General features: G+C 33.0%; 1 protein-coding gene across 1 annotated transcript in view; it reads right to left on the reverse strand.

Moving 5' to 3' along the window:
* DZIP3 (DAZ interacting zinc finger protein 3) overlaps window positions 1–11,565 on the reverse strand; it is a 103,785-nt gene extending 92,220 nt beyond the window's left edge. The window contains 4 exon segments of the mRNA XM_012645921.1: window positions 2,301–2,417; window positions 6,813–6,968; window positions 9,127–9,196; window positions 11,534–11,565. Of these exon segments, the coding sequence (XP_012501375.1) occupies window positions 2,301–2,417; window positions 6,813–6,968; window positions 9,127–9,196; window positions 11,534–11,565 (375 nt within the window).

Here is an 11,565-nt window from a genome sequence, read left to right on the forward strand (position 1 = left end):
TTTTTTCCTCTCCTAGCACACCTCCATGACCAACAGTACGCAATTATGAGATAACTGGGGTTAGAAGTTCAGCTTCAAATTGGTATCACTGGAGATATACATGTGTTTGTTTTTGATGGACCAGTGGACTCAGTATATATCAGTGGAGATATACAAGTGTGTTTTTTCTCAATGGACTAAGCAAGTTTATGAATATAAACTCCTTGTAACATCTAAATGGTTTCTACCTTAAAATGGTTTCTACCTTAAAATGCCCATCCCTGAAGAGACAGTATCATGTCATAGTTCAGACCATACACTCTGGAGCCAAGACGACATGGATTGTATGCTGACTCCACTATTTACTACTCGGTGAATTTAGCAAGTTACTTAACCTCTGTGACTCAGTTTCCTAATCTACAAAGTATGAATAATCAAGTGGGATAGTTATGAAGAGTAAACGAGCTAATCCTTACAAAGTGCTTAGAACAGTGGCTGTCATATAGAAAACACTAAATAAATGTGAGCTATTATTTTGTAATTTTTTAAAAACCAACTTTATAAATAACACAACAGAGCCCGTGGCTCTTACAATCCTAAATAAAAACAACATTTTTGAGAACAGGAGCAAGAGCAGAATTATGGTAATGCTATAACTAGAAGGCAAAAAACTCTGGAATTTAAAGATGCAAGTGGTACATTTCTAACCTAAAGCCCCTGCCCTTTCTTCCCTACCTTCCCCCCATTAACAAAGATTATTCCATGTACTGGAACCAAACGAATATAGGGATGTCATTGGCAACTACCTCCACCTCCAACTCACTGCTCCCTCCTACAAGGTTGTCTCACCCTTCTTGGAGGCCTTGAGGGACAGGAAGAACCATTTGGATAGAGCAATAGACTACTCTGATCATGACAATTCCAGTTCTGCTCACAAGTACTACCAAGAGAGAGAACTCTTCCATTTCCTAGTCTAAGACTCATCTTTGAAGTAATGTCTAAATAGAGAAGGCTAAGCAATGGGCACCTGTTAATGCTGATTTTACACTGATTTGTTTCACTGATTGGCAATCTGGTCAGTGGAAGAAATGGCAGCTCTGCAGTATTCCAGAAATTCTCAGGATTAAAAAGTACAAACCTGCTTTTCTTTTGTTTCTTCTATTGAATCCATCTAGAACCCCCTTTACAGTATTTATGTCACCCTTTATAACCCAAATCCTTAGTGGCCTAAATAAGGATTATTTTCTACTTCCTTATACATCATTATAATCTGGGATTTGGTGTTTTAGGCTACCTTTTTTGGTGTCTGGGTAGTTCTTTTTTGAAGATAATCCTAATCCATCTTCTATTTTATATGCATGCAAAATTTAGACTACTACTCCAAGTTAGGTAAAGAACTGATTTTTCCTTTTACTGTTCTGTACTATCAATTCTAATTTTTGATACAATTTTTTCCTCAAATCATTCTTTTTATTTCTAAAGTATTACTTGATCTTAAACACATTAATATATTTTATCAATTTTATCAATAGAAATTCTAACTTTTATAAATATAGAAATATTGAAAGAGAGCTGGCTAATAATTAGGGAAAGAAGAAATGTTTTTTTCTTTTTTTAATTGACAAATAAAAATTATATATATTTATCATAGACAACATGATATTCTGAAATAATGTATACATTGTAGAATGACTAACTCAAACTAATTAACATATGCATTACCTCAGACATGTATCATTTTTTTGTGTGAAGAGAACACTTAAAATCTCTCTTGGCAATTTTTAAGTATATAATACATTGTTATTAATCATAATCACCACGTTGCACAATAGATCTCTTGAACAAATTAATTATTCCTATCTAACTGAAATTTTATATTCTTTGACCAACATCTCTTCACCCATGCCCTCCCCACCCCCTGGTAACTGCCATTATATTCTCTACTTTTATGAGTTGAACTTTTTAAGATTCCACATATAAGCAACATCTTGCAATATTTGTCTTTCTATACCTTGCTTATTTTTTGAACTTTATGACTCTTCATTTCTACTTGGGAAAGCCTATTTCTATTAGTTTAAGTTTCCCTGAAGATGAACAATTTTGTGGTAGAATGGGGACTAGAATAGGCTCATTACAGAGATGTTGTCACATAAGAAAGTACAAGACATAGGAAGGCAATAAATTTATATGTATACTTCTCTAGGGTTAAAAAGGAAAATACAAATTATTCTAGACCTCAAAATAAGCATACACTGTTTTCTCATTGAAAAATGCTGATCAAGTCCTTTATTTCAAACTTTCAAAAAAAAAAAAAAACTTACAGTATAATTAGTAGCTTGAATGTTCCTAAGTGCTGCTTCCAGTTGTGTTATCAAGAAACGTAAAGTCAAAGCAGGAACAATTTCTTCCCCATTCTGGCTGTTAGCTACAACTTCTCTCTGTGGAAAATAATACAGTTGAAGATTTCTTTAGGTTAGAACAAATATCTACATATGTTCATGTTATACAGATAATATAAGCTTATTGTAGAAAAATTGGAAAATAGAGATAAAGACAGTTTAAAAAAAACTCACATCACCCAGATACACTATTCTCATACTTGTTTTTAAGTAGTCTGATGAATCTCCTTTGTAACTATTTCCTCAAAACACTAAAAATCATTCCTATGCCTGCCAAGGGGATGGCAACATCCACTCCTACTTCAAAGGAAGATGGTAATCCAACTTCATGCTCATACTTTCTATTCTCTAGCATAGCCAAAATCTTCCCTCCAGCCCTGAACCTGTGGTAGGCAGGAATGCTGGCATTAATACCAATACCAGGGCAAGCAAGCCATTTTATGCTGCAATCTGATTGGAACTGAGCTAACACATGCTTTATTGCATACTATAGTTTGTAAATTATATGGTTGAAGTAAAAGAAAGGACTATGTCTTATCATTGTGTCCATTCCCTAATGCTTTGTACCCACAAGTGCTTGGCTTAAATTACATTATCTATTTAATAATGTATACTCTGTGTGGAAAGTTTAATCTACACTTTCTTAACTTGGTTTCTAGTATACAATACTTTCTTGTTTTCGCCCTAGCTATCTAGGTACTTACTTCATTTCAGTCTCCCCAGCAGTCAATCTAAGGAACCTCTTCTCTATCAACACACATTCCATAGATAAGGTAGTTCACTATCATATTTTTAAATAGTGTCTACACACTGACAGTTTCCAAATTTATATTTCCAGCCAAGAACTGTCACCTGAATTCCAACCTCATATATCCAGCCATTGACTCAACAATATCTCTTGAATGTGAACAGGCATATAAAACAGTACTGAAGTTACACCTCTGTTAAGCAGCCTAGGTGCATGATTTCAGATGAATCCTCCCCAAGGAAAACACCTAAAACAGCTGGACAACATATAAAAACCATTTATCCGAAAGCAATGGAAAACTACCAAGGCACTGTCAATCTCTCAGGCCAACATACAGGAGAGGAGGAAGGACCAGAAACATAAGACTAACTCACTTTTTAAAGCAATTTCAGTTGTGGCTGAGATTCTAGGCAGAGCCTTCAGCAAATTTACAGAGCTGGGAGGAAAATTGGAGTGCATGGCCTATCAAGGAGGTGGGGCCCTGGTTAACACCCCATTCTTTTGCAATGGAAACAGACCATAATATAAGGATTTGAAGGCAAGTAGTTTATTTGGGAGGTAAAGAGAAAAATAGTAGGAAAGTGAAGAAGTGATATAGGGAAGGGAAAACAGGCTTTAAATTAAAGGATGTGTTACTAAGCTAATTACCTACAGCTGGCTACTGGGTTTAATACAACAGGGAAACTCTGGAAAACTGAAAAATAAGAGCTTTAGCATTATCCAATGCAAGGGCAGAGGGAACTGGGGTACTTACATAATAACTCCCAAGACATACTGATTGAGTGTTTTCTGAGGTAATGGGGGAATATTAATTCCTTGGGTCTTTTGAACTGCCATGAGAAGTACAGACTTCTGCAGTTCCAGAAAAAAGGCCCTGAGGCACAGAGATGTAGATATTGAAAACAGGAAATTGTCCAGAGCATACTGAAAAGATAGGTAGGGTCCAAGGGGTATGGGCAAGCCACTGACAGCATCTGCTACAAAAGGTATAGAAATAGACCCTTCCTCACAGAACATAAGTAAAGATCGGAATCATCCCAATCCCTTGTTAAATTAAGTCATCTACTAGAAAAGCACAAACAAGAATTACTTGGAAAGATTTTGCCTGGTTTTTCTAGTTCCTCAGAGGAAATTTGCTCTGAAACAAATGAGGCAGCCACTACAAGTAGTAGAATTCTCCCTTATCTTTTCAATGAGCGTAATTTGTATCGATGTTTTCATGTTCATTCTTGATTTTGGTTATTTTTGTTTTCTTTCTTTTTGAACATTCTTATCAAGCATTTATCAATTTTATTGATCTTTTCAAAAAACTAAGTTTTGTACCATAGACTGCGTGGCTGAAATAAAAAAATTTTAAATAGTTAAAAAACCCCACCAAGTTTTGCCTTTATTGATCCTCTCTATTTTATGTTTTATTCTATTTATTTGAGCTATCCTTATTACTTCCTTTTTTGAGTGTTTCTAATTTGCTGTTCTTCCATTAACCTTTTAAACTTCATGCCTAGATGACTGATATTCAATCTTGCTTCTTTTTCTAATACATGCATTTCAGGCTATAAATTTTCCTAAAAGCACAGCTTTATCTAATAATACAATTTTTGATATATATTTTTTTAATAAGTTCAAAAATTTATTTAACTTCCACTGCAATTTCTTCTTTGATCTACTGGTTACCTAGATTAGAATTATATATATATCACAACTTATGAACATGTGGTTTTCTAGTGTATCTTTCTGATACTGATTTCTAGATCGATTGCACAGTAGTTAGAGAACATGTTCTATATGTTTTGATCCTTTAAAATTTGACAAGTCTTGTTTTGTGACCTAGCATCTTATCATTTACAAACGTTCTGTATGTATTTGGCTCTACTGCTAGAATTTCTCTTCTATTTTCTAGACTTGTCTATAGTGTCAAGAACAAGTAACAAATTCTTTTTAGTTATTAGAACTTCACAAATTATCATATCTATGTGAGCAAATTCCCAGCCCTTCTTCCCTATACTTCTCTTATATAATTTTCTTGGCTATTTTTCCCCTTATTTCCCATGTGAACTTCAGAATTAGCTTTTAGTGACAATAACCCAAAAAATCCTTTTGTTTTGCTGGAATTAGATGATATTTGTAGATTTTAATTTAGGAAAAATTGACAGCTTTAACATATTGTGTCTTCCTAAATGTACTATTTTCCCTTCAGGTCTTCTTTTCTTACCCTTAACAGAGTTTTAGAGAGTTTTATTTACTGTTTTAATACGGAATATTGATTTCTAAACTTAATGTGAATAAGATCAGTGTGTGGGTGTTTGCTAAAATATAGATTCCCAGATTTATTCCCAGAGATTTTGATTTTTTAGAACTAGTACAGGGTTCAGAGGTTCTCATGAGAGTGGTTTAGAACAAACTTAAAGAAATACTAGTTTATCTTGTACATTTCTTAAGAGTTTTTCCCGGGTATTTTACTTTTGTTGCTATTACAAAAAAGTACAGTTGGCCATTTGTATCTGTGGGTTTCAGATTCATGAATTCAACCAATCATGAATTAAAAATTTGAAAAAAATAAATAAATAAAAAATAAGAATACAATAAAAATAATACAAATTAAAAAGATAATATAGTATAACAGCTCTTTACATAGCATTTACATTAGATTAGGTATTATAACTAATCTAGAGATGATTTAAAGAATAGCAGAGGGTGTGCATAGGTTATATGCAAATACCATGCCATTTTATATAAGGAACTAAACCATCTGTGGATTTTGACATGGTTGAGGGTCCTGTAACCAACCTGCCACAGATACAGAAGGATGGCTATACTCTTCTTCTATTTTCACCTTCTAATTGACTATGTTTTGCATATGTGAAGGCTTCTGATTTATGTTTCTTGTTTCTGGGCAATTTCCAAAGATAAGAGGGAAATGTGGCATAACTTCATCAATTTCAAGCCAGAATTCATTTATACTATGATAAATTATTTCAGTTAAGGTTATAATTGTACATGAAGTCTTACGGACATTTTCAGAGTTTGTTTGAATTTTTTGTCATATTGGTGTTTCCATGTTTCGTGAAAATAATTACTGATGTATTCTTTCAAAGAAAATGCAAACGTGGCCTTTTCAAGATATCTATGGTGTTTTGCTCCCCTCTCCCCCAATTAATTGTCACAAAGAAAAGAGTAGATCATTTTCTTTAACTTTAGAAAACCCCATTAAGAAATGGTACCCTTCCTATGCTGAAAGTTATCAAACCTATTATATAGAAAAACTATTTTCAAAATGGAAATCTATAATATATTCTCTAGAATATTTATTTCACTCATAAATCAAAAAGTTCTAGGTATTATTTTTGAAAAATATGTTAACATTTTACAAATTAGAAACCAAAAGCAGTCCTCTGTCCCAGAGTGGCATGTTGTAAGTTATTAGTAGAAGTGGAATAAACACTAGACCTTATGGTTAACAGCTTACACGCTACTAATCCACATGCCTACCATTATGCTTGAAAGGATAGCACTGACTAATTCTACTTATTTAATTTAAAAAAGTATATACTCAAGATTGACACCAAATCCCTTTACAAGAAGATGAGATTTCTAGACCTTAGCTACGCTGTATGATTTAAAAAAAAAAAAAAAAGCCCTATAAGGAGAGCTGTATTTCTGCCTTAAAGAACGGATTATGATATTACCTGCATATTTTGGAAGGAAAAATCTTCTTGTAAGAACTTCTTAATGTGAGGAACCACACCTTTTGGTAGAGTACTAATTGCATTTAATAACTTCTTCACTTCCAATAGGAGGTTAATAGGGACAAGATCAGTAGGTATTTCCTTTTCCTGTTTGTCCTAGAAGACACATTTTTCATTAAAAATTTATACTATTTATTATACATATTCTCACTTACTCTAATACTAAAACCAGTCAAAATATTAAACAGGAACAAAGTGACTGCTATATGTAGTTCACTGTGACAGAACTACAGAAATCCAAGTAAGAATAATAAACGTTCTCTGTACTGTCAGGAACTTACAATATTACACAGATTATTCTATATAATATGAAAACTATATCTAAGAGTGCTTTTTACATTATGTGACTGATGCTTTAGCTGCTAAACTAACAGCAAATTGAAATGAGTAAGAGTTGTAAACAAAGTAAAATAGAATGACTCTCATCATCTAAATTCAGTCAGAGCTGAGTAAATAGTAATAATCTTGGGAATTCAAGAACTGATTCTTACAGATGTAATGGTTCATTGATAACTATACAGTCAAGTCCTGCTGGACTGTCTACTAACGTTAGTTGTAAAAAACTGGTGGGAAACATGGATAAAGGGCCTAGAACAAATGGATGATAGCCTTCCTTCAAACCTTAACAAAATACCATAGTTCTCATACCCTATTGAAACTTGAGGAATATGATTATGTGCTGTTGACGTCTGCAAATCAGAACCAACAGCTTTTTATTGCAGAAGGCACAAAGAGTCACTGAAAATGCCCTGGTGTGGGGTGACTCTTCAATGCCAGGTCTCTAACAGACCTAGAACTACACAGAAAAATGACTAGGAACCAGTAAAGTCCCTAATCGCCCCTCTTGGGTTTGAGTGTTAAATTAAAATACCTCCATCTCCATATATACCTAACAAATACACCTTACATTTTATAGTACTTCATATATGAAGATTATATATATTGGAAAATGTAAACTGTTTACTAAATCTCCATGAAGCATGTTCACTGTACTATTCATTATACTATAGATGGTCACTGTATTATTCTTGTAACTTTTCTGTAGATTTGAATTTTTTCTAAAAGTTTAAAAAAAAGTCCCACAAAGTAAATAGAAAACCTCTTATAAAGAATGACCTCTATCAGTAGTGCATAAATTTGAACTAAAGGTCAATTCTAGTCAAAAGTCAGTGCAGAATCATCTGATGCTAATTAACAAATTTATACACAAGCAAGATTATGGCATAAAAAAATTAATCTTCACACCTATAAAATATTTTTATCCTATAAATACAATTTTAATTCTTTCAGTTGTTTGTCAAAATATTTGATGCTCAATCCATTTTTGCAAAATTGATTTAACATCTAAATCAAATTCTGGTCAAAGCATCCACCCTCCTTGATTTTGTATTCCCAATTCTGTATCTAGAATTGTTTTTTCCAGATCTAGTCCCTTGGTTCTTGCCTTTGCTCAACTGTACAACCCTATGTACATCTGTGTGTAGTGCATTTCCTCTGCACCTTTTTTTACAGTGATAAACTTATGCAGGTTTCACTACTGTGGCTATTTTATGTTTACATATTTTCTCCTCCTAAGTTACTTTATAACCTTTGCAAACATTATTAACAAGCGGGCATCAATCATTATATTAATATAAATCAAGGTGGAAGGTAAAAATTGCATGAACAAGAACCTAACTCATCAGTCTTTCACTAGATATAAGGACATATGGTATTCATATAAATATTTTAACCTACCATAAAGCACATTGTCATTGGCAATAAAAAGCTTGTATTTATGTATAATTCAGAGTTATTCTCTTTCATTTAGACCTAGAAGTTCTAACAGTAAAGATAATAAAAAATTAAAAAATTTAACGTCAGAAACAACTCAGTAAAATTTCTTATTAAATAAAATTCTGTATGTACATGTGTTTTCTTTATATCTATGTACATGTGTAGTTTTCTTTGTTTGAGTTTTCCCTTCAAAAGACCAATGAGAGAGTTCTTAAAACTGATTGTTGGGATGTTTCTGGGCAAGTCAATTCAATTTTCTACTAAAGTTATGGTGACAATTGGTGTTTAAAATGATAACCTTGAGATACAGCATCAGTCATCAAAGCAAAAGTTAATTATGACTATTTTACTTATTAAGGTAGGAAAGTAGACTCGCCTAAAATATTTTAACAGACAATTAAACTGACTAGATTTACCAGGCATTCTTATACAAAGTCATTATTAACTAAAAGTTAATGAAAATTAAATTTTTTCTTACTAGTTGACCAGATGACTTTTCTAGCTTACTCTCAGTTTCCTCTTTCCTCTGCTCCTCCACAGTAGGATCCCTATTTTAAATGAAAAAGAAAGGTGTATTTACAGCATCTTCTCACAGAGAACATAATTAAATTGTGGTAGTAAAGAATCTAACAATTTAATGCTTGTCTGAAGTTTCAGAAGTGTAACAAATGTGTATCAAAGATTGATAATAGTGGCAGGTGCCATATCTCTTTAGAGACTCAAGTTAAAGAAAAGAAATTAGGCCATGCTCTCACTGGATGGTGATACAGAAAACAGCAAGCTGATGTAAAGAACTCTGCATCTTTAACAGACACACAACAGATCAAAATAATGGGGAAAAATTAACCTCATAGCACTGTTTCAAGAGAAAAAAAAAAGGTCCTTGAAAAGGTTAGTGTTTCATGTGTGTGCATGTTTGCGTGTGCATGTGTGTGTTTATGAAAATATGGGTTAGGAAAAGATCTATCTTGCATAGATCATTTTTACTGTTTGCGGCTCCTGGACTTACAATTGTTCAGTTTTCCAAAATATTTTTTTTTTTAATTGAGGGAGAATATCATATTTAGAAACTATTAACTATTTTGGTAAAAAATAACTTGACAGGTTTTGCTTTTAACATTGGCCTGAAATGTGAACATATATGCAGTGTTATATACTGAACTGAAAAATGTATTTATAAAATTGCTTTTGCCTACATATAGAACCATGATATAGGAACCATAATATAGGATCATATATGATTTATATAATCTTAATTCTGTACACTAGCAGAAATAAAACTGAGGTGAGAATTTTTATTGATTTACTCAGAATTATACCTTATAAACATTATCCTATTTTACTTTACATTTATGTATTCGTTTGATAGACAACCACTTATCATCTACCATATGCTAACTGACTTTGCCAGAGGAAATTGGGACAGATAAACAGTAGAGTATTATCCAATTTTCAAACTTCTAGTGAAAATTTCAACAAAAGATGATTTATACATATAAACATTTCACAATATGATTCTCAGTGCTCTTTAAAGTGTCATGGTAAAAACAAGCCTATTAATTGTCTTTTTCTCCACTTCCAAGCCCCACTCCAGAAAAAAAAACAAGGAACATCTATGTGTTATCAAGGGATGAAAAATATTGCAGCAGTATTTTCACAGGCTTGAGAAAGAGTACAAAATGTTCTAAAATGTATGCTCTACTTGCTAACTCCATTTAATGATCATTCACTCCTTCACCCAATAGTTCTCAATCCCAGATGCATATTAAAATCAACTAGAAGGCTTTTGAAACATCCAGATTCCCAAAACCTACTTCACATCTTCTGAATCAAAAGTGTCAAGTGAGCTGCTATATTTTCTATAGGCTCCATAACTAATTTTTATGTGTAACCCCAAATAATCCTCACCTCCACCTCTGTACAGAATAAAGCTAAACCTCTTAGCAACACAATCAAAATCCTCCTCCCAAATTTTTCTTAAGTACTTTTTCTTGCTGTTTCCTCAGCCAAACAACCTCCCATTCTCCCTTGCTTCCACATCCAGCAAAATGCTTCTCATCCTTTCAATCAGTTCAAATGTCACTTTGTGGAAACTCATTCAATCCCCAGTCAATAATTGTTGTTCCTTCCTATGTACAGCCACAGCATCTCTAATGTAATACTTACCTAATTTGCCTAAATATATACTTTTTATATATTTTCCTACTATATTATAAGCACTCTATAAGTATACAAATTCTGTGTTACTCTTTATTTCCTAAGCACCAAAGAGTCAGTAAAATGCTTATAAAATAAATTCATAGGTCATATGGCTTATTATTCATATAATAATGGTTGGAGGGAGACATCCAACACTAACCTGCTGTTTAGTATTATGAGAGAGGTACAGGCAGGCTGAACTTGCACTGGTTGGAGGGAATAGACTGTCATTTGGACTGGGACCAAATGAACCACTCAGTAGAGTCTTCTGCTTAAGTTACTCTCTATAAAATGGGGATAATAACAGTACCCAATTCATAGAGTTGTTACGAAGTTTATATGAGCTGACCATTTGTGAAAACATTAAAAGTAATGCCTTGCACATAGTAAGTCTTTGTAAGTGCTTGTTAAATGATAAAACATTATTTTGATGAGAATGTTCCATGAGCAGCAAGATGTGGTACATTTTTCAATTCTTAGCTCTTTAGCCAAGATATAATCCCTAGTGAACTTTCATAAAATTAGATTTTACCCAGTCTACATTCCCCACTAATCAAATTTGCCAAATTTTCTTGAAGCATAAGAGTATCTCATTCATATTAGCTTTCCAAGGTTATTGGAAAAGACAAATGTCCTGTCTTTGGAATACAACAATTGCAATTGGTTTTTGTCAATCTATCTCTTACCTCACAAAAAATTCTTCTGGTAGAGAATCCAT

Source organism: Propithecus coquereli, unplaced genomic scaffold (assembly GCF_000956105.1).
Source record: "Propithecus coquereli isolate 6110/MARCELLA unplaced genomic scaffold, Pcoq_1.0 Scaffold105, whole genome shotgun sequence".
Taxonomy (NCBI): domain Eukaryota; kingdom Metazoa; phylum Chordata; class Mammalia; order Primates; family Indriidae; genus Propithecus; species Propithecus coquereli.